At 46.4% G+C, this 24,430-nt stretch overlaps 1 protein-coding gene across 1 annotated transcript in view; it reads right to left on the reverse strand.

Annotated features, from left to right (window-relative positions):
- The window catches only part of ACSBG2 (acyl-CoA synthetase bubblegum family member 2), a 67,251-nt gene that overhangs the window by 22,014 nt on the left and 20,807 nt on the right, over positions 1-24,430 (reverse strand). Inside the window, 7 exon segments of the mRNA XM_060094496.1 lie at positions 2,149-2,251; positions 2,253-2,267; positions 3,123-3,164; positions 3,166-3,209; positions 6,907-7,136; positions 8,686-8,786; positions 8,904-8,914. Of these exon segments, the coding sequence (XP_059950479.1) occupies positions 2,149-2,251; positions 2,253-2,267; positions 3,123-3,164; positions 3,166-3,209; positions 6,907-7,136; positions 8,686-8,786; positions 8,904-8,914 (546 nt within the window).

Consider the following 24,430-nt stretch of genomic DNA (forward strand, 5'->3'; position numbering starts at 1 on the left):
ACTGACAGGTCGGTATCCGTAGACTGCAACCATCACAGAGGGTTGAGGGCAACAGCCTCCTGAATTCTGCTGTGCAGAGCTGTGGCTTTGGTGGGTGAGTCGAAGGAGGCCCTCCCGGCTCTTCGTCTCCTGGCACCTTATGCTTCACAGCCAAGATCCAGCTAACCTGGTTGGAGTAGGGCTACAGAAGTCCTCCATGAAGGTGGCTGGAACTGGGTGGGTTCAGAACTCTCTACCTAAACCTAGACCTGTAAGGTTCAGGTAACCAGGCCTGTGGGATTCTTTCCCCCCTGTTCGTGCAAAGGAAGGAGTGTGCCTGTATGACATTTCTAGCCAATCCAGTGAAGAAGTCACTTCCAACATCCAGTACACTCCTTATAATTATAACCAAGTCTCTGGCACGACCTGGAGAGAAAAGATGACAGAAGTGCTTGTAACAGCTGGACAAGAGTTTTCCAGAGAGAAGAAAGAGACATCCAAAAAGCCTGAAGCAGGCAGTAGCTGGGATGTTGGAGGGATATAAAAAGTCCAGGCCAGCTGGAATGGGGATGGAAGGGAGAAGGCCGGGGGAGGATGCAGGAAGGGATGGAAGGGCCAGGTAGGCCATGCCTTGGAGGTGACAGCAGGAGTTTGCAGTTTATTCTAAAGGAAGAAGGGAAGCACTGGAGGGTTATGAGCCGTGACCATCACCCAGAATCAAAGATTTCCAAGTGGAGCTGAACGTCCAGTTTGGGAGGAGAGTATCAGAAGCCTGGATTTGAATCTTCCATGCAGAGCAACCAGAACAAGAAATCTCCCACAAACTGCATCTTTGATGAAACTAAGAGATGGAAATAATTTATGCATGTGAGGTTGAATATACCAGAACAAGGACAGGAAGCCATAGCAATGAGGTGGCTGCAGGGGAAAGGATGGGGCACATGACCTCTTCTAACGGTGGAAAAACCCAAATCGGAAGCCAGTATTCACGGCAAGAAGGAGAAGGGCCCCACCCATCACTCATCACCCATCACCCACCCCGCAGTGTGTTCTGCTGTGAGCAGGACAGACAGGGCATGACATGAGTACCAGGGACCAAAGAAGCATGCCTTCAGAAAGCAGTTTCAGAGAGTAGACGTCTGTCCTCACTGAGCCAGCTCAGGAATTAGGCGTCGAAGGAGGCCTGGTGGTACAAAATATCCCGTTTCACTGAGTCTGGCTGGATTCCACTGAGGCTGGCAAATCTATCCTAATTTCAGAGAAGTTAAAATGTGGGGAAGCACATGGCCCACGGCGTTCAGAGGATGCCATCCATGGCGAGACATCTCAACTCGAGAAATATTAAAAAGTGACTCAGAAAAGATGAAATATGGTATTAAAGGAACAGTCACAGGAATTCCTTGGTGGTCCAGTGGTTAGGACTCTGTGCTTCCACTGCTGGGGTCCCGGCTTCGATCCCTGGTCGGGGAACTAAGATCCCACAAGCTACGCAGTGCAGTGGCTCTTGGGGTGAGCCATGAATCTGGCCATCGAGGCTCACCCCTCCCAAGGACTCCTCTCCCCTCAGGATCCTTCTGCCAAAAGCTGGTTCAGGCAACTGCAGCTCATTCAAACACAAGTCATCGGAAATGTTTCTTGCAACATTACAAAGATAACACAAGGGGGAAAAAAAAAGAATAAGAGAGAGTCAGATTTCACTGTGCACAAAAAGTCACTGCAAAGCAAAGGAAAATTGCCCCCTAACCTTCCAACATAAAACCTAGGATGTAATGGGGTAAACGCAGCTGGGAAGGAAGAACACAAAGCAAACATACAAGCCCTGAGGGGAGAGCCAGACATCAGAAAGTAGTGAAACAGGAAGTGGTCGGACTTATGAAAGAAACAGAAAAGAAAGACAAAAGCATTTCAAGAAGGAGGACAATTATAAGAGGTGAACATAGCAAGGATGACAAGGTTGAAAATAACTGTTTCTAAAAGAAAACTGATAAACAGTGAACTGTATATAAAATAACACACAAACACATTTTTTAAAACAGAGGCTGAGTAGGAAATGAATATGCATTGGAAATTAAACTCATCCACTCCACACACACTCACTCCACACACACACACACACACCCTCCTTCCCCCAGTGACTGGCAGGCAGCAATGGGGGGCGGAGGGGTTTACCGAAAGGATTTTCTGCAGCTGTAGGTCATTTTCCACCAGCAGGATGTTCACTTTGGCGTGAGCAATGACATATTGACAGGCTTCCGCAGAGTTGGTGGCATAAACCAACACAGAAGCCCCTGGGAAAAGAAAACACACATGCACGAGTATGCCCCACATACCTTAAGTCAAGAACGAGCGTTCTGGAAGGTGGGGGGAGGGGAAGCGTCTGCGGGGGAGGGGAAGGGTCTGCAGGGAAGGTCTGAGTTTGCAGCCTCAGCACCAGCTTCTCTCCCTCCACAGCTGGACAGTGATGAAAAGGACAAAAATGACAGTGATGATGAGAGGATGGGCTCCCGGGATGTCATTATGACATGGAACCCTCACAGTACCCCATTTTACAGATGAGGAAACTGAGGCTCAGGGCAGGGAAGTCACTTGTTCAGGGTCCCATGGCAAATAAGAGGTGGGGGTTGGACCCCCCCCCCACCCGTTCCCTTCATTCGCAACCTTTCATTCTTGCTTTGAACCATTCTGCTGTGGGTTCCCTTTGTATCTCCCTGCTGGCTGATGACATCAAGGATCTTTCCAAGTGCCTGTTGGCTACTTCCCTTAGTGATGTTTCTGTACAAGTCTCTTGCCCATTTAAAAAAAATTTTTTTTTTTTTTTTTTTTGGCTGTACTGAGCAGCATGTGGGATCTTAGTTCCCCGAACAGGGATCAAACCCATGCTCCCTGCAGTGGAAGCACGGAGCCTTAACCACTGGACTGCCAGGGAAGTCCCTCTTTTTGTGTTTTTATTCCTGAGTTGTAGAAGTCCCTTGTGTATTTGAGATACTAGTCCCCTGTTGGACGGGTGTGTGTGTCTATCTCACCGGCTCGCCTGTGGCTGCTTCTGCAACCCCCGCTCACATCTCCGTGAGAACCAGCCTGGGGCTGCCAGTCCCGGAGTAGCATCGCCCAACATCCACAGGGACCCGGGCCCGGGGTCTTACCCTGCGAAGATGGCGCCAAGAGCTGCAAGGAGCCACTCGACAGTTAAACCCAAGGATGCCGACTGAGTGGAAAGGCTCCAAGCCCAGCTGGGGAGGCAAAACCAGACAGACAAACAGAAAACAGAAGCAACAGAGGTGGTTTGCTTCCGAATGGGATCTGCTCACTGGCAGGTGAAAGCAGACCCCAGAGCCCACGGAGTCACAAGGGGGACAGCCTGTGTTGAGATGAAAATCCGGAGTGTGATTTTTTTTGTGACTCTTGGGAGGCTGGTTTACCTCCCTCTCCGTAATACCCCCTTTATTTATTCTAATTTTTATGCATTTTCTTCTATATTTGTTTTTATTTGGTTGTACCAGGTCTTAGTTGTGGCAGGCAGGCTCCTTAGTTGTGGCTCGCTGGCTCCTCAGTTGTGGCATGCAAACTCTTAGTTGCGGCATGCATGTGGAATCTAGTTCCCTGACCAGGTATCGAACCCGGACCCCCTGCATTGGGAGCGCGGAGTCTTAAACCACTGTGCCACCAGGGAAGTCCCCTATGTATTTTATTTTTTAACCATTAACCAACTTTAAGTGCACAGCTCAGTGGCATTAAGCACATGCACACTGTTGTGCAACCATCCCCACCATCATCTCCAGAACTTTCTCATCCTCCCAAACTGAAACTCTGTCCCCATTAAACACTGACTCCCCACCCCCTCCCCCAGCCCCTGGCCTTTACCATCTACTTTCTGTCCCTATGGATTTGACTCGTCTAGGGACCTTTTCTAAGTGGAATCATATATTTGTCCTTTTGTGTCTGGCTTCTTTTACTTAGTGTAATGTCCCCTAGTTCATCCACATTGTGACAGGTGTCAGCATTTCACTCCATTTTAAGGTTAATGTTCCATTGTATGGACGGATCACATTTTGGTTATTCATCCACTGATGGGCACTTGGGTCGCTTCCACCTTTTGGCCGTTGTGAGCAATGCTGCTATGAACATGGGTGTCCAAATATCTGTGTAAGTCCCTGCTTTCAATTCTTTTGGGTCTGTACCCAGAAGTGGAATTGCAGGATCATATATGGTGATTCTAAGTTTAATTTTGTGAGGAACCGCCAGACTGTCTTCCAGTGTGGCTGCACCATTTTACCTTCCCACTGACAGTGACGGACGGCTCCAATTTCTCCACATCCTCACCAACACTTGTTATTGTCTGGGTTTTTTTTTTTCTTAATTAGCCATCCTAATGAATTCATTTTTATTTTTAATCATAACAGTACTCAAAGAGTGATACCCTAAGGTGGTAACAAGTTGCACTTTTGAAGTCATAGCCTTGATCTGAACGTGGTTGAGGATGAATCAGGAGACCTGGACATGAAAGTGATCATGCTTGTGCTCGCCCCCCTTTTGTCCTGGAAACTCCAATTTTGTTGGCTGTTTTAGTCACCTGGGCAAGGCTGGCAATGACCCTCTGTCTCCGGGGAAAACCTAAGCATTTGGAAGGCATCTGCCTGCTGATGCTTCAGAACGTGATGCAACATGTTTATGCTTAGTGGCAGAAAGGCTGTCTTCACTGTGGACAGTGTCTCTATCAATGTGTAGATAAACTGACTTCTTTCTGATTGGATCCCTGAGATTTAGGAGAGCAGGGGTCCTTGAACTCCAGAACTAAGGGCATAGGGAAAGAGGACCATCTTTCAGGAAGGGTGAACTAGCCACAGCACTATGGCGTGGGGGTAAGGGCAGCCAAGAAGAAATCCAGCCCAAGCAGGTGGTTCCTAATTCCGACCTCTCACAGTCTCTAGATGAAGACACATGGGCATCAGAGGAGGGGAGAGAGGAGCTTGGGTCTAGGTCAAAATGTGATCGGATTGCCTGTAAGTCAGAACCATCAGGAGATGCCCTTTTACAGTACGAGATGTCTGTTACATTCATCATCTATGGCTGCATAACCCATCATCACAAATGTAGCAGCTTAAAAGAGCACACACTTATTATCCCAGTTTCCACAGGTCAGGAGTCTGGGGAGCTGCACAGCTGGGTTCTCTGCCTAGGATCTCCCAAAGCTGCAGTCAAGGTATCGGTGGGGACCATGACCTCCTCCGAAGCTTGGGGGCCCCCCACTTGGAGGTTGTTTGCAGAATTCATTTCCTTGTGGTTGAATGATTGAGATCCTCTTCTCTTGCTACCTGCCAGCTGAGGACCGCTCACAACTCCTAGAGTCTGTATGCCATCCCCTGCTACATGGCCCTCTCCAAACATGGCAATTTACTTCCAAGACAGCAGGAGAATCTCTCTTAGTGGTTCACCCAATTAAGTCAGGCCCACCCAGAGCACCTGCCCTTTCTCATGAACTCAAAGTCAACAGATTAGAGACCTTAATGACATCTGTGAAATCCCTTCACCTTTGCCATCTCAGGAGGGAAATCCCATCATAGCCCGCAGTCACAGGAAGATTATACAGCACAAGTACACCAGAGGTTGGGAATCTCAGTGGAGTCACCTTAGAATTCTGCCTAACATGCCTATCAAATAGGCCCAGATGAACAGTTTTGATAATATGATGTTGACAATAACATAGGTAAACAGATTCTCTCATACATTGTGAGTGGACTTAAAGGGCATTGTCTTTGTAGGAATTCATTGTACAAAGAAGGTTCAATATGGCACCACGTATCGTAGCAAAGGCTGGAAGCAACTTAAATGCCCACCCATAGGGGGCTGATTAAGTCAATACTGTTACATACATATTTGCAGTTGTTGAAAAGAATATGGACTTTAAAAAATAAATCAATATGGAAGGATCTCAGAATGCACCAACCAGCCTCCAAGATGAGTTTCATCTCCTGGTATTTTTGTTCTACACTAATTCCTTACCATATTATATCAAGCTCTGCTTAACCTTGTGAAAGAAGTCATTTCATTGCTGAGATTAGGTTATAAAAGATATCACGGTTCCCATCTGGTTCATTCTCTCTTTTGGATCACTCATTTTGGGGGAAGCTGGCTGCCATATTGTGAGGACACTCAAACAACCCTACAGAGAAGGCCATGGAGCAAGGAACTGAGGCCTCCTGCCAAGAGCCAGCCATGTACAGATGATGCAGCCCAGGCTGACAGCTTGACTACAGCCTCATAAGAGATCCTGAACCAGAAACATCCAACTAAATCACTCCTGGATTCCTGACCCACAGAAACCAAGAGATAATGAAGCTCTGTCATTTTTTTTTTCTTTGCAGTACACAGGCCTCTCACTGTTGTGGCCTCTCCCGTTGCGGAGCACAGACTCTGGACACGCAGGCTCGGTGGCCATGGCTCACGGGCCCAGCGCTCCACGGCATGTGGGATCTTACCAGACCGGGGCATGAACCCATGTCCCCTGCATCGGCAGGCAGACTCTCAACCACTGTGCCACCAGGGAAGCCCGCTCTGTCATTTTGAGTCACTAAGTTTTGGGGTAATTTGTTATGCAGCAGTAGCTAACTAATACACACATATACTGTGCTAACAGAAAAAAAACAGGTTGTAGACTCTTGAGTATCGTATGCTACCATGTGTGTAAAAATGTACTCCTTTAGAATTATATAACATGTACACATAATTTATTCCGCAGAAGAGCATAGAAAAACTGCAAATGATAGCTACCTCCATAAGAGAGGGGACAAAGATTGGAAGGAAGTTTTTCACCAGTTAACCTTGTATCTTGGGGTGCCTTGTGCATTTTGTCCCATATGTATGTATACATAAAAGGAATGATTTAATACATGATGAACGAATGAAGGAATGAATGAATAACTCATTTACCTTGAGTAAGGCTCTTGCAGCTTTTCGACAAGCCTCGTAGTACTGGTTGTAATTCAGAACTTCCCACTTTCCATTCTTGTTTGATGCGAGGGCTGGATAAGTCCCAAATCGGTTGACTGACTCCCGAAAAAATTCAGGGATGGTCGTGGGGGTCTCATGGCCTGGCCCGTGTTTTGAAAGCCTCATAAGGACTTCTCCATCTTGGTGAATGGTCCATGGCCCAGGAGTAACTGCAAATAGTCACCAGGGTTGGGTGGCAGACTATTTTTATTCATTTAATAACTCAGGAGTTGGGGGGGGGCTGTCTTTTTGAACCTGAATTAATCCCACACCTTGAGTGAAGTCACATGGTCAGTGCTGGTCTACTCAAGCTTCCTCTTTCATTTACTTCTTCCTTACCCTCTCAACAGTTTATTATGAAAATTTTCAAGCATACAAAAAATTGGATTGTATAGCTAATGCCCTCTACCCACCACCAAATTCTACAACTTCTAGCATTTTGCTGTATTTGCTTTATCATATCTCCATCCAGCCATCCCTCTGTTTATCCATCCATTCCTCCATCTTACTTTTTGATACATTTCAAAGTAAGCTGCAGCTGTCCATCCATTTCACCCTTCAACATTTGAATCATTTAAAAAAATTTTATTGAGGTATAGTTGATTTATTACAACGTGTTAATTTCTGCTGTACAGCAAAGTGACTCAGTTATGCATATATATATTCTTCTTCATATTCTTTTCCATTGTGGTTTATCACAGGATATTGAATACAGTTCCCTGTGCTACACAGTAGGACCTTGTTGTTTATCTGTTCTATATATAATAGTCTGCATCTGCTTATCCCAAACTCCCAATCCTTCCCTCCCCTACCCCCCTTCCCCTTGGTAACCACAAGCCTGTTCTCTATGTCTGTGAGTCTGTTTCTGCTTTATAGATAAGTCTATTTGTGTCATATTTGAAATTCTACATACAAGTGATATCATATGGTATATGTCTTTCTCTTTCTGACTTCTCTTAGTATGATAATCTCTAGGTCCATCCATGTAGCTGCAAATGGCATTATTTCACTCTTTTTAAAAACATTTTAATCATTTGGTGTGAATCAGCCTTTAGTATTTGAATCATTAACTAGAATTCCATATTATTTACAAATGATAAATATATACACATATCTGCATTACATTATTATTACATCTGCACCATATATAATTATATCTGTACCATATGTATAATTACATCTATATTATATATGTATATAATTACATCTGTACTATATAATTATATTCTCAGTCTAAATATTATTACATCTGTACTATATAAACAATTACATATTACATCTGCCACATATATATACACACAGTTAATCTGCACTATATATAATATATGTAATATGTAACATATAATATTATATATATTATATATTTATGTGCTTTACCCACACAGGCTCACCATCCTAATAAGGAGATGCTATTATCAATGCCCCCACCCCCGCCCCGAGTACCAACAATACACACGAGGCTTCGAAAGAGCAAATGACTCACCCATTGTCACCCGGCTAGCAGAGCTCTGCTCTGAACCACGGGGCCCCGCTGTCAGCCACTTGCCTGTGCCGCCTCTGCTCCCCATCACATATAGAGACTTGGCCTCGCAGGTTCGGGCACCTCCGCCAAGGCCAGCAACTGGGGCAGGGAGGAACTGTGCCTGACTCTCCTGGCCCGGACCCCTTTATAAAAAACCATGGCTGACTCAGCGCACCTTTCTCTCTCACACAGCATACCTCGTTCTTGGCCTATGTCTGCTTTAAGGTCCTCGACCTTCTCTTCTCGAGTCATTGGGGTTTCAGCCCTTCCAGGTCCGCAGAGACCATTCTTCACAGCGCTGCAAGGCACAAAGCAGGGAACTTAGCAGGCCTGGCAAAGGGGCTGCAGGTCTGAAGCCAACTCCCATGTCTGCTTAGTCATGTCTTCCCAGAATCCTGGGGTTGATTAGTCATGCCTGTCCTGGGCCTAGGAGGAGAGGAGAATGGCCTGTATGCCAGATCATAGAGCAGTTGTAAAGTCCAAAGGGTGTTCAGTCTTTGAGTTTCCAGAAGAGTGGCTTAAACAGTTAGAATATAGGGGCCAAGTCCACACGTGATCCTTTGGGCGAGAAAACATTTTGAGGTCTCCTGAAGGAAAGCAACTCTCACAAGAGAGTTCTGCTCTGGTTGGTTACCTTAAAGATAGTACAACATGAGAGACTTCCCTGGTGGCGCAGTGGTTAAGAATCCACCTGCCAATGCAGGGGACACGGGTTCAAGCCCTGGTCCAGGAAGATCTCACAGGCTGCGGAGAAACTAAGCCTGTGTGCCATAACTAATAAGCCTGCACTCTAGAGCCCGCGAGCCACAACTACTGAGCCTGTGTGCCTAGAGCCTGTGCTCTGCAACAAGAGAAGCCACCGCAATGAGAAGCCCACGCACCACAACGAAGAGTAGCCCCCACTCACCACAACTAGAGAAAGCCCGCGGTCAGCAATGAAGACCCAACACAGCCATAAATAAATAAATAAATAAATAAATAAATATTTCTTCAAAAAGATAGTACAATATGAAAACCCAAAGGGCATAAAGGAAAAAACAGAGTAAATCTTGTTACATAAAAAGTTAAAAAATTTTCACATAGCAAAGAATACCATGAACAGAATCAAAAGATCAACAACAAACTGAAAAAAAATATATAGGCAACACATCTAATCAATAGAGACCTGATTTCCTTAATATGTAAAGAATGCCAAAGAATCAATAAGAAAAAGATCAATAACCCAATGAAAAATGGGACAAAGGCTTGAATAGACAATTCTCTGAAAACACATTTTTAAATGACTTTTAACAACAGGAAAACATGCTCCATCTCAGTCCAGAGAGAAATGCAATAGAAAATACAATGCAATTTTCACCTATTGGATGAAGTAAGGCCAAAAAGGTTGAAAAAGACCGTATATTCTTGAGGATGTGGGATAACAGGGGCTCTCAAATACTGTGGTAAAAGTTGATGCAGCCCCTTTAGAGGATGTTGTATTAGTAATCAAGCTTAAGGTCACATGGCCATGAATCCATTGGTAGAGGACTGCAGATTCCTGGCTGCCCAGGGTCCTTGCACACTCAGGAACTGACAGACACTACTGTTTGAAGCCTTTTGTGTATGATGAGGGACAAGCACCACTCCTTAAGCTTGTTTGACTTTCAATGTGTTAATCCTTAAATCTATTAAACAACATTTTTCTAAACATCTACATAACATGAATTAATAGTTATTCTCATGGACTGAATTGTGTTCCCCAAAATTTGTATGTTGAGGCCCCAACCCCCCTAATGTGATTGTATTTGGAGATGGAGCCTTGAGGGAGGTAGTCAAGGTTAAATACAAGGGTGGAGCCCTAATCCAATAGGATTGATGTCCTTCTAAGAAGAGAAAACCAGCTCTCTTTTTTTCTCTCTACCACATGAGGACACAGCAAGGAGGCGGCCGCCTGGAAGAGAGCCCTCACCAGAAACCAGTCCTGCTGACACCTTGATCTTGAACTTCCAGCCCCTGCAACTGAGAGAAAATAAGTTTCTATCCAGGCACCCATTCTGCAGTGTTTTGTTATGGCAGCCCTAGCAGACAGTTACATAAATAACTTAAAAAATGTTAGGGCTTCCCTGGTGGCACAGTGGTTGAGAGTCCGCCTGCTGATGCAGGGGACACGGGTTCGTGCCCCGGTCCGGGAAGATCCCACATGCCGCGGAGCGGCTGGGCCCGTGAGCCATGGCCGCTGAGCCTGCGCGTCCGGAGCCTGTGCTCCGCAACGGGAGAGGCCACAACAGTGAGAGGCCCGCGTGCCGCAAAAATAAATAAATAAATAAATAAATAAAATGTTGCTTAATGAGCTCATGAATTTAATCAAAATTTCCCAAACAAGGACTTCCCTGGTGGTCCAGTGGCTAAGACTCCGTGCTCCCAATGCAGGGGGCCCAGGTTCGATCCCTGGTCGGGAAGCTAAGATCCCACATGCATGCCGCAACTAAGAGTTCGCATGCTGCAATTAAGATCCCGCATGCCGCAAACAACTAAGACCCGGCGCAGCCAAATAAATAAATATTTTTTAAAATTCCCAGACAATTCAACACTGGCCACACATGTTTCCTTAATCAACCCCACCCCCCAAGCATGTAATTAAACTCACAAGTCCAATACATTAATCTGTTCCAATCAAAAGGTGTCTCCAGACATCCTCAGCTGTCCCCTTGGAGGGCAAAATAGCTGGTCGACACTGACTGCAAGTGAAGTTTCAGTGGTTTCCATGAGGAAACTGTATTATTTTGTTTGTGATCCACGGTGCGCTCCATATAAGAATCAAGCAGTTGTTATAAATTCTAGATTTGCGGTTAATGTTCTACCAACTCCAAATATTTCTTTCAGAACCAGGGGGTATAGCCTCTGGCGAATGGAGCCCCATGACCTACACAGGGTTCTATACTAGCAGATACCGGCTTTGTATTTCAGTGAAAACAGGTAGCTAGAAAAAGGCACCTTAGAAGATGAACAGGAGTCTCCGTGGAGCTTATACACACAAAGTAGACCAATCAGCGGAGCAAAGCAAGCAGCAAAGTACAGCCGATTTAGACGAAGCTATAAACATGCATGTGAAGACGTGCCCAAAGCATGCGGCAAACGAAGAAACTAGAAGGAGGTCCAAGGTCCGGATGGAGCGACTGGATCTGTCCAGAACCTTAGGGTCACCCTGGATTCACCCTTCACTCCCCACCTTCCTTTCCTTCCCTCCCTCCCTTCCTTCCTCCCTTCCCACCTCCCCCTCTCTTCCTTCCCCCTCCCCCCTCCCCACCACATCTGGTCCACCAGCAAATCCTATCAGCTCAGCCTTCAGAATCAGTCCCAAACCAACCGCTTTCGAACCTGGGCTCCCTCGCCTGAGCCAGAGGGACCCCAGTCAAGGTGGGGCCCATCACCCTCATGTGCTGTGTGGTTGCTGGCTGGATCCCAACGCAAACAAGATGCTTGTGAGGCAATCAAGGACTTGAACGCTGCCTGGATCTCAGGTGACACAAAGAGAGGATGGTAGCTTTTGAAAGTGTGATAACAACGGCTCTGGGACTCAGTTACAGAAGAGAATCCCTGTCGCTAAGGCGTTCTCAACCTGGAATAATAGTGTGCTGTCTGGGGTTGGCTTTAAAACCAGCCGGCGGGGGGTGTGGTCACGTGGAGATGAACAAGGTCAACTTCACGTTGACAATTATTGTAGCCAAGTAACGGGTACATTGTGGTTCACAACACCACTAGCTCTATTTGTGCGTGATTGAAAATTCATAGAACTCTACACCAAAAATAAATAAATTCTATGATATGCGAAAAAACTGTACTATGCTTAGGATGGATAATTTAAAAATATTTTGTGGCTAATTTCATTGGGCTTCCAGGTGTTGCTAGAGATAAAATATAAGGAGAAAATAATATGAGCAGTAGCTTCCCATTTTCAATATAGACTTAGGTCTTGTCCATAATATATCAATTACGTGTTGATTGTTAAAAAGTCTTCATCACTTTTCCAAATGTGTTACGTGGTGATAGCATACAGAGAAGAATTTCCTCCAGTCAATTAATGTTTTATAAAGTTTCCTTTGGCAAACTAGAAAAGAAAAGATGTACTATACACCAAAATCCTATATCCCTACCCCAATGTGAAATTTTTGATAAAATATAAAAAATTTTTTTAATGTAATAAAAGATCTACCCCATGCCAAGCACCATGACAAGCTGTTTGGGGCTACCGTAAACGACTTTCAGAAAGTATCTGCTTCCACAAAAAAAATTAAAATCGGGAATAGAACTCCCACTTGAGGGCAAACTGAAGTAAATTGGGACTTCCCTGGCGGTCCAGTGGTTAAGACTCTGCACTTCCAATGCAGGGGGCGCTGGTTTGGTCCCTGGTCGGGGAACAAAGATCCCGCGTGCTGCAGCGCAGCCAAAGAGAAAAAAAAATTAAAGTAAATTGGAAACACCAAAGTATTATTCACCTAACAGAATTTTAAACTACATACAAAGAATGGCCACTGCAGCACTGTTTGGACAGCAGAAGACTGGAAGAAATGGAAATATCCAGCGATGAAGGACTGGTAGTATGCATTATGGAATCTCCACGTGGTGGAATGTTCTAGAGCTGTGTAAGAAAACACCGGGAACCAGGAACGCACAGCCGTGTTCACAGCAGCACAGTTCCCAGTAGCCAAAAGGTAGAAACAGCCGAAACACTCCCTCAACGTGTGAATGGCTAAACAAAATGTGGTCCATTCATACAATGGAACATTATTTGACTCCCGAAAGGAGTGAAGCCCCGACACTTGCCACAACGCAGATGGACCTTGAGAACACGATGCTCAGTGAGAGAAGCCAGACACAGAAGGACCCACAGTGTGTGATTCCATTTATCTAAATGTAATTAGAGACAGAGAGTGGGTTTGTGGTTGCCGGGGGTCTGGGGAGTGACTGTTTAATGAGCACAGAATTTCCTTTTGGGGTGATGGAAATGTTTTGGAACTAAATAGAAAAGATGATTGCACAAGATTGTGAATGTACTAAATGCCACTGAGCGGTTTACTTTAAAATGTTTAATTTTACGTTACATGAATCTCACCTCAATTAAAAAACACCAGAGGGCTTCCCTGGTGGCGCAGTGGTTGGGAGTCCGCTTGCCGATGCAGGGGACACGGGTTCGTGCCCTGGTCTGGGAAGATCCCACGTGCCGTGGAGCGGCTGGGCCTGTGAGCTATGGCCGCTGAGCCTGCGCGTCTGGAGCCTGTGCTCCGCAACGGGAGAGGCCACAGCAGTGAGAGGCCCACGTACCGCAAAAAAACAAAAAAACCCCACCAGAAATGTTGATTCATGGTTCCCGAAATGGAACGTTCTCCAAGACATAAAATTAAGTTTAAAAAGCAAGATGCAGGACAACAGATAAAGAAGGTGACTGGGCAGGAAGACAGGTACATGTGTGTGACTCAAGAAGAAAGTTCTGCGTCTCTGGTCTAAGAGGTCATTATCTCCTTGGTGGACACAGTGCAGAATGCCAGCAATCTGACCCCAAATTTGACCGCTGACGCCCTGAGAATGGGACAATGAGAGAGAGGTCTCAGATCACAAAGTTCCCAGGGGCCTGTGGCCATCAGCAGGCCTGTGCTGGTCTCTTCCAGCTTCACCAAGAACCCATCCTGCACACCCAGCAAGGGGGAAGGGAGGGGCTCCATCCCAGGGGTCAGCCACTCTCCTCCCCTGGTGCTTCCTGAGCACCTGCTGTGTGCTGGACAGCGCTCTAGCCACCGGGCAACCAGATGGACAGAAATCCCTCCTGGAACTGACATTCTAATTGGGAGAAACAGCCAGGAAACAAACAAAGATCAATTCAGACGGTAACAGGATGAGCCTCGAAAACATCAGGCTGAGAGAAAGAAGCCAGATACCAAAAGACACAGAGTGTGTGAGTCCGTTTGTGGGAAGTGTCCAGAACAGGCAAATCCACAGAGACAGAGCATGGATTCATAGTTGCCTGGGGCTGGGGGAGGTGGGTGGGGAGTGGCTGCTTAATGAGAGTATGGTTTCCTTTTGGGGTGTTGAAAGTATTTTGGAACTAGATAGTGGTGGTGTTTGTGCATCATTGTGGATGTACTGAATGCCACTGAATTGTGCACTTTAAAATGGTGAATTTTGTGTTAGATGTGTCTGCCATTAATTTTTAAAAATTCAGATTAATGATGACCAGAATGGAGACAATAGAACAGGGCATTGTGATAGTGCTGGGGTGGTCAGGGAGGGCCTCTTGGAGGAGGTGACGTCTGAGCTGAGACCTGAAGGACGCGGAGTTCTACTGCAGAGAGTGTTCCAGGCGGGGGAACCGTGAGGGCGAAGGCTGTGAGGTGGGAAGCAGCTTAGCGTGTTCCCGGTGCAGAGGTAATATGCAGTGTGGCCGGCCTCCAGGCAGCAAGGGGCATATGGAGATAAATACAGAGATGGCCCCCCTCATTCCACATGCCCTCAGCTCCAGCTACTGGAACCTTCTCACCACCCCCTCCCCTCCAACACACACACACTCCAAGCTTCTTCGCACCTCAGGGCCTTTGCACATGCTGTTCATTCTGCTCCAAACACTGTCCTCACTAATCTTCACCTATGGCTTCCTCTGTTTATGAGTCCGTTCTTCAGGGAAACATCCTGTATTATCCGAGGCTGGGCCGGACCCTACACCCTCTCATTCCACCCTCTTTCCCTACATTGCACCATCTAGCTTTGTAATTGTGTGTGTATGGGTGTGCGTATGCGACTATCTTGTTGATCATTATATCCCTAACACCTAGTACAGCACCTGGGGTTCGATCAATATTAGCTGAATGAGTATATATGTAACTATATTGATTCGATAGACCTATGGTTCTCAATCAGTGGTGATTCTGTGCTTCCCCCACCCCTGCCCCGCAGAGCATACTTGGCGGTGTCTGGAGAGTTTCGGGTGTCACAAGTTGGGGGTGCTACTGGCATCTATCGGGTAGAGGCTGGGGCTGCTGCTAAACATCCCACAATGTCCAGGATAGCACCCCACAACCAAGAATTATTCGACCCCAAATGTCAAAAGCACCGACACTGAGAAACCCTGGACTAGACAAGGCAGTTATAACATGAAAAAAGCAAGCACAGTCAGAGTCTTTTCTATACATGGAAGTAGTAGAGGGAGCCCTACAAAGAGAGACATTTCCCTGTGTTCTTGGGCTGAGAGGCTCCCCGTAAAACCAGGGACAGTTAAACTCTGGTTAATACAAACCAACAACAGCAATAAAAACAGGTAACGTGGGTCTTTCTGCAAGCACGATTCTGAGAGTTTTATATGTACTGACTCATTTCATCTTCACAACCCTTCGAGGCAGCTACTGTTATTGTTCCCCGTTTTACAAATGAGGAAACTAGAGCCTGGCAAACTGAGCTTGCCTGTGGTCACAGTGTAATACTTTCTCTTTGATCCTGAAACCAGCTCATCGTTCATGAGCAGCTAATAAGTGGAGGCAGTATGATTCTTCCACAAAGCTAAGGTCAAATCGAGCTATAGATGAAAAGAATCTTGGCCAGATGGAGAATGTCTGTTTATCAAGACATCAGAAAGCAGTAAGTCAAGTCACTGACCAAGATGAAGCATTTGCTATGTATATATCCCAAGAAAGAATTCATATACAGAATATGAAAAGACTTCCTCTTTAGTTTTAACAAGACAGCCCCATAGGAAATGGGTGCAAACTATGAACAATCAGTTCACAGAGCAGGAAACACAAACAGGCTATAAACCCAGGACAAGATGCTAAGGTTCCTTGGTAATCAGGGGAATGCACATTAAAACCACAATGAGATATTATTTCACCCCCAGTAGATGTACAAAAATGCATCAAATGCTAGAGAGAAAGAAGAATGGGAGCCCTCCTCCACTGCCAGGGGAACTAAAGATGACATGTCCCATTGGGAAAGCATCGTGGTGTTAATGGTTAAAAGTGAACACATGCATATCCCTGACTTGGCATCTTCACTCCCAGTTACATATATACCCAAGAGAAACTCTTGCACATCAGCCCCAGGAGACATGGACAAGAATGATCACAGTGGCCGTGTTCATAAGAACCCCAAACTGGAAACAGCCCAAATATTCATCCACAGGAGAATGGATGCATCCGTTATTGAATGCTTTGCAGTGATGAAAATGTAGGAACAGACACAAAAACTTGGGTGCATCTCCCAGCCTTGATGCTGATAAAGAAGCAGGTGGCAGTATGATTTTATTTATATAAAGTTCACAGACAGGCAACATTAATTAGTCCTCGTTTAGGTGGTAAAACGAGAAGGAAAAGTTCTACAGCCAGTTCAGGACAGTGTTACCTCATTCGGGCAAGGGAGGAAAATGAGAAAAAAGCAGGACACAGAGGCCTTCTAAGTTTCTAATAATATTCTATCTTCTAATAATATTCTGTCTCATAAGGTGAAGTAGGTACACAGACATTTATTGCTATTCATTAAATTGTACGTTAAAATGTTTTGTGCATCATTTTATATGCAAGATGTGTTTCACAATTTTAAAAAGCCATGTAGGGTTTATTATAGCAATGCAAAAGTTATTCAACATTCAAATTCTCACTGAATTTAAGGGACAAGTGTGAGAAACTATATAATCTCCTCAAGAGAGAATTTCATGAAATATCCATTTTTAAATGACAATCCCTTAGCTGATAAGAAATGGAAGACTCTCCATTTCTTGATAAAGGCTACCTACCAGAACTATAAATATTATACTTAACAATGGCAGCAGAAGTATTGGAAGAGTTTCCATGAAGTCAGAAATAAGACAAAGACATCAGCTGTCACTGCTACTAGTCAGCATTGTTCTGGAGGCACTTAGCCAATGCAGTAAGATAAGAAAAGGAAGTGAGAGGAATAAAGATTGGAAACAGACAACATTGCCATTTTGCAAACAATGTGATTGACTACCTAGACTATTCAGTCAACTGAAAAGCTATTAGAAATAAAAATAGTTCTGTAAGGCGATTAGATAGAAGATCAATATTCAAAAACCAATAGCTTTCTTGTACACCAGCAGCAACCAGTTAAAAGATGCAGTAGAGGGGCTTCCCTGGTGGCGCAGTGGTTGAGAGTCTGCCTGCCGATGCAGGGAACACGGGTTCGTGCCCTGGTCCGGGAAGATCCCACATGCCGCAGAGCAGCTGGGCCCGTGAGCCATGGCCGCTGAGCCTGAGCGTCCGGAGCCTGTGCTCCACAACAGGAGAGGCCACAACAGTGAGAGGCCCGCGTACTGCAAAAAAAAAAAAAAAAAAAAGGTGCAGTAGAAAAAGATACTGAGAGTATCCCAAGGCCAAAATGTGTGTCTGTGGTGAATCCGGCTCCTACCGAAATATGCCTAGATGCTACATTGACGTATTGATACATGAAAAGTCAAGTATGATTGTCAGACACTGAATCCCAGAGGACCCTCGTGTGCCCCTCTCCCATACCACTGGCACCTGCCACTCTTCACCAGGTGTGGTTCTGGCCATCACAGCAAGGCATTGGTTGCTGAGACACCTGGGCACTCAGGGTGTTTTCTTCTTCCACAGAGATGATAAACAAGTTGCTCCTCCTGGGAACCTGAACATGTGCTGCCCCTTCTCAACCCTCGTCACCGACCGGGTCCAGCCAGGATAGTGGTGGTGACAAGAGGCAGGAAGGCGGGGATTTTCCCCTCCCTGACAGCCCCACTACCCCATCCAGCCTTCTGGAACCTTCCTCCCAGCCACCTCTTGTGACGTCACTGGCTGTCCCTGCCTCCCCACCCTGCCCCCACTCCTGCTCCCGGGGCACTTCCTGCTTCTCTTTTCACGGATCCATTCGTTCATGCACTGCACTCCTGCACCTGATTGTGACATTTTTATGGAGCCACAGCACTTACGCTGGGCATCTTGCTAGATGCTGGGACCGTGAAGATGCGCAGAACCAGATGAGGTCTGCTCACGGAGCCAGCGGGGAAACCTAGAGTCATGCAAACAGGGCGACCCAATGTACGTTGGTCAAGAGGGTGTTGGTGTTGGGGGGAGGGCTCACCTAGGCAGGGAGGTCGTGCGAGGTTCCTCAAGCTGAGGTCTAAAAGCTGGGTGGGTCTTAGCCCCGACCTCACCACTTTCTATCACGCTGCCCTGCTTTATGCGTCCTTAGTCTGCTTTGCTCATTGCTGCATTCCAGTGCCTGAAACAGTGCCTGGCAGGGATCACAGCAGGTGCTCAATAAATAAAGATTTATTACCCACATATTCTGCTCTGCCAAGAGAGAAGAACAAGGAGCGTTCCGTTGTCTCTGGACCCTTCTGGGTGGTTCCCATCCACGACTGACCAATGTCACTCGCAGAGCAGCGAGACTGCTGTGGCTGGAGGGTGAGCATCCACCGTGAGCCGTTCTGCCTCTTCTTGTCTAGACCCTCACCTAAAGGTTGGTTCCCAGGTCCCCCTCGTTGTGACATGTGGCCATGTGGCTAAATCCTGACCTGTGGGTTGTGGACCTAGGTGATGGGGGTCACTTTGGGGTTATGCTCTTAATGGAAAGGAGATGGCACCCCATTTCCCTAGTGGGAGGCTGGGCTCTGAAGCAGACGCCTTGGACAAGAGGGGAGCTGGACAGTGAGGGAGGCAGAGCCACAAGAGGGAAGGAGCCTGGGTCCCTAATGACTGTGGAGCCACCTGGCCAGTCCTGGACAAATACAGAGTTCCATGCACACTCACACACACACACACACACTCAAACACACCTTCATATGGACATGCAGTCACATGCACACACATGCATGCACACCTGCTCCCACAGTCATACCCACCCACATCCTAAGACACACTGTCCTACAGACACAAAATTGCATACAGCCACACACTGAGTCACACACACCCTTTTGTAGACACAATTACATATACACACTGTCACACATATGCACTCATACACATACAAACTTCTGTGCAGACACAATTATATATACATGTGCTCACACACATGTGCATGACAACCTCGCATTCACGTGCATCCTCATTAGATACACGATTGCATACATATATGCTCACACACGTGCACTCACACGTCTTCACACAGATACATACTCTCGCACACATGCACACACAAGTTTCTCACCACAGAAAAGTCCACTTGGGAAAGACCTGTGCAGGGAGATCTCAGCTGAGGCTTGGTGAGGACGGGGTAGATGCTGCAGTGCTTGCCCAGATCTCATTCAGGGATAAAGGGCGTGCTGCCAGCTTCCGGAAATGCTAAGCAGACCTCTGCTGCTGGCCCTTTGGGATCAGCCTCCACCGAATAGCACCCCAGCGTGTAGGGTTACACTCCCTTCTCAGGGCAGCCCACATCCACGTCATGGCATACAGTCCCTGCCTGTCACCCCAACTCAGAGCAACTCTGAGAGGCCGTCCCAGCCGCAGAGCCTCCCTGGGGGCAGGTGACCTTCTGTCTCCCTCGGAAGCCCAGTCCTGCTTCCTCCCCTCCCACCAGCGTCCATCCTGAGTGCTCCCTCAATAAACCGTTTTGCAAGCTCAGTTTTCCTCTGCTTCACAATGAGCCCAACATAGAGCAAAAGCAGTCATCGTCTCCCACTCGAATCCCTTCGTTGACCTTGTCTTAACGTTTCTCTTACCTGCCCCAGCTAAGGTAGCAGCAGGGACCCTCCTTTCCCCACAAGCCTTGGCCATCAGCAGTGACCATGCTCTCTGAGTGGTGGAGGAGCCCCTCCTCCAAGCAGAGGGACAGAGTTTATTCCAGGCCACCGCGCACATTTTAATCGAGAAAAGTCTGACAGTAGAAAACAGGATTGCATGGAAGCAGCAGCTACAGAAAGAAAAGCCCTGATTTGGCGAAATCCGTCTACCCCAACCCCGCCGACCCCGGAAGACTCCCCCTCCCCCAAAGCCAAGGGCAAAACGAACTGAAGCTGAGGGCAACTCTGTGAAAGGACCCAGGTGCCTGCATTGGACATCGGGGAAGGGGTGACTCACCTGGGTGTCCTCCGCCCCCCTCGCTGGGCAAGGGGGAGTCGGACCCTAAGCACTTTGGGCTGCTTTCAGGATCTGCTCCACATCCGTCTCTCAGGATGAGAACAGGGGGAAGCTCTCAGCCAACCTCCAACTTTCCCCAATTAACCCACTCACCCACTAACTCAGGTTCTGTCCCCCTTACAAAGCATGCAGATGGCCCTGGTTCATATAGAACCCTCGTGGGGTTACTCTGAAATGCACGTGCATCTGTGCCACATGGGATGAGCTGTGTTCTTAGTGAGGGTGAGGTGTTTATTCCCAAACCTGTTTACGCCAGTTGTACTTGTTACCCTAACAGCATGATTTAATTAAATATTATATCCACCAATGCAATACAAGGGCAAAAAATCATTGTTTCTAAGCCCAAAGTACAGGTGATTAAAAAAAGATTGATGAGGGACTTCCCTGGCGGTGCAGTGGTTAGGACTTCCCCTTCCAGTGCGGGAGGTGCGGGTTCGATCCCTGGTTGGGGAGCTAAGATCCCACATGCCTCGTAGCCAAAAAACCAAAACATAAAACAGAAGTGATATTGTAACAAATTCAATAAAGACTTTAAAAAACATGGCCCACATTTTTTAAAAAAGTGTGATTTTAAAAATCACAATAGTGATTCACAATTTAAAAAGATTGATGAATTAAGCAAGATGGTATATTGCGTCTGGGAAAAAAACTGGAAATCTACCCTGTCCAATATGGTAGTGACTACCTGTGTGTATATCTAGATTTAAATTTTTATTAAAGTTAAAGTGAGAACTGTACACTTTAAACATGGTTAAGAGGATAGACTGTTGTTTTACTACAGTTAAAAATAAATTAGCTTAAATTTAAACTTCAGTTCCTCAGTCACACAAGCAATAGTTCAAAGGCTCAATAGCCACATGTGGTTGGTGGCCGCCATATTGGACAACCCAGATGCAGGACATCTCCAACATGTTCTAGACTGGACTGGCAGACCAGTTCTATATCCAGGGTGTTCTTCAAGTATCTTTATGCTCTTACTACACTCTTGTGATTACAAGCTCTTAATGATAGTCAGGAACATTAAAGATAGGATAGTAATTTGACTATTGAAAAGTTTATAAAGCTTATTCACATATTCAGTGGGTTGGTTGGTCATGTGAGAAATTTCAACACCTTTTCTTATACTATCTTATTTATTAAAACAAATTTGCTTTTCTTGGTGATAATCTATATCATCAGAAACCAGTTGTAGAGCTCTCAACATTGGCTTCCTCACCACTGTTTCCAAGCTTTTGCTGAACATCCAAGAATTCTTTTCTTGGCACCCCTTTGTCCTTGTGGCCCCATCCCTAGTATCCCATGATCGCCATGACCTTCAAGATCAAGCGAACAAGAACTTTTTGGATCTCTGCTTGGGGTTTCAGGCTAGGAAGTGTCTAAAGAAGAGACTCCCCCCATCTTGAAGAAATTGAAATCAGAAAACGTAGAGGTTGATTTATGCAAGAGATACCTGAGGATCTCCAATGGGCAGATCCATCTTCAAAGAGAAGGACTTAGGAGCCATACATCAAAAGGGTACAGAAGATCTCTAGGACAAAGGGAAACAAAAAACCAAATGAATCCCTGCCTTAAATGACTTTTTCCAATGACCAGTCAAATACTGGAATGCTCACACATCCAAAAGTTTCTCTGGGCACCAACCCTCCTCCAACCCAGGTCCTGTGTCCTGTGTTGTTTGTGTTCTGCTTCATCTAAGCATCACTCACTGCCTGGGGAGCTGGGGGGAGGATGAATAGAGCAGAAGCAGAGAGGAGAGACTGTGGCTTGAAGTAAAGGGCTGAGGATTTGAGGTTCAAGAACTGATACCCACCCTCCTATATTTCTGGTGGGAATAAAAATTGGTGCAGCCAGTGTGGAAGACAGTCTGGCGGGTCCTCAGAAGGTTAAACATAGAGTTATTATTTGACTCAGCAGTCCCACTCCTGTGTGTATTCCCAAGAGAAATGAAAACATACGTCCACACAAAAACTTGTACACGAACGTTCACAGCAGCATGATTCATGATAGCCCCCAAACCAAATATCTGTCAGTGGGTGAATGGATAAACAGAACATGATGTATCCATCCAAGGGAATATTATGCAGCCATTTAGAAGGAATGAAGCTCCTGGGGACTTCCCTGGAGGTCCAGTGGTTAAGACTTCGCCTTCCAATGCAGGGGGTACGGGTTCGATACCTGGTCGTGGAGCTAAGATCCCACATGCCTCACAGCCAAAAAACCAAAACATAAAACAGAAGCAATATTTTAACAGATTCAATAAAGACTTTAAAAATGGTCCACGTCAAAAAAAAATCTTAAAAAAAAAAGGAATGAGGCTCTGATACTGCAACACAGATAAGACTCAAGAACATTTTTGCTGGGTGAAAAAGCCACACGAGTCATATACTCTATGATTCCACTTATATGGGGAATCTAGAATAGACAAATTCATAGAGCCAGAAAGTAGAATAGATGTTGCCAAGGGCTGGGGGGAGGGAAGAGGGGGAAGTGACTGCTGATGGGTGGGGACCCTCTTTTTTTTTTTTCTTGTTTTTGCGGTACGCGGGCCTCTCACTGCTGTGGCCTCTCCCATTGCGGAGCTCAGGCTCAGCGGCCATGGCTCACGGGCCCAGCCGCTCCACGGCATGCGGGATCCTCCCAGACCGGGGCACGAACCCGCATCCCCTGAATCGGCAGGCGGACTCTCAACCACTGCGCCACCAGGGAAGCCCGACCCTCCTTTTAAGGTGATGAACATGTCTCGGAACCAAATAGAGGTGATGGCTGTACAACACGGTGAATGTACTGAATGTCACCAAGTTGTCCACGTTCAAATGTGGAGTTTTAAAATTTTAAAAAAGTAATAAATAAATAGATTATCCTGACTGTGCAGCATTATTTAACACTCAGGATGTACTCCATTAGAGCAACTCAAGGTCAGAGAGGCAGAGCCATTTGGCTGAGGTCACACAGCAAGCAAGTGAGGGAGGCACAGAAATCCTGCTTAGTTCTGTAACTTTGCTCCACCCCAGCTCTTCACAGAGCATCCCAACCCTAAGAGGGCCTCTGAGCTGTGGTCCCCAGAACCAAACGGTTCTTAATACAGACTGGCAGCTGCACCACAGCAGGACTGTCTCCTATTTCACTGGTGGGAAAACAGAAAAGTAACTTGCCCAGAGGTACACAGCTGGTCAGAGGCAGGGTGCCTGAGAATGCCAGTTCTAGACCCACATCATCTCTCTGATCTTTGGTCTGTCCTGGTTGACACTGAAATTCTCTCTGCTGTGTGTCCCAGCTCTCCTTTTTTCTGCATCCTTCGGATCATTAACTAGAATCTGACCCTGTACTTGCATGTCTCACCTCTCTCTGATTCTAGCTCTGTTGCATCCTGTCTTTATTTAAAATGTTGACATTTTGTTCATCATGGTTTTTTTTGGCATCATCTTGGGTTTTTTAAATATTGCATTGAAATGTTATTCATCTTGGTGATTGAGTTTTCTGCTTTTAAAGGACAGGCAGGAGAGGAAAAATTGTTGATGTTTCCCCTTTCCCTCTCTTCTTGCTCAGAATGGGGATGTGATGCCTGGAGCCTTGGCAGCTATTTTGTAATCATGAGTCAACAGGCAAGGGGCACAAGAAGCCGGCAGCTTAGGACATTAAGAACCTGAGCTCTTGGGCCTCCCTGGTGGCGCAGTGGTTGAGAGTCCGCCTGCCGATGCAGGGGATACGGGTTCGTGCCCCGGTCTGGGAGGGTCCCATATGCCGCGGAGCGGCTGGGCCCGTGAGCCATGGCCGCTGGGCCTGCGCATCCGGAGCCTGTGCTCCGCAACGGGAGAGGCCACAACAGTGAGAGGCCCGCATACCGCAAAAAAAAAAAAAAAAAAAGAAC

This window comes from Mesoplodon densirostris, chromosome 3 (genome assembly GCF_025265405.1).
Source record: "Mesoplodon densirostris isolate mMesDen1 chromosome 3, mMesDen1 primary haplotype, whole genome shotgun sequence".
Classification (NCBI taxonomy): domain Eukaryota; kingdom Metazoa; phylum Chordata; class Mammalia; order Artiodactyla; family Ziphiidae; genus Mesoplodon; species Mesoplodon densirostris.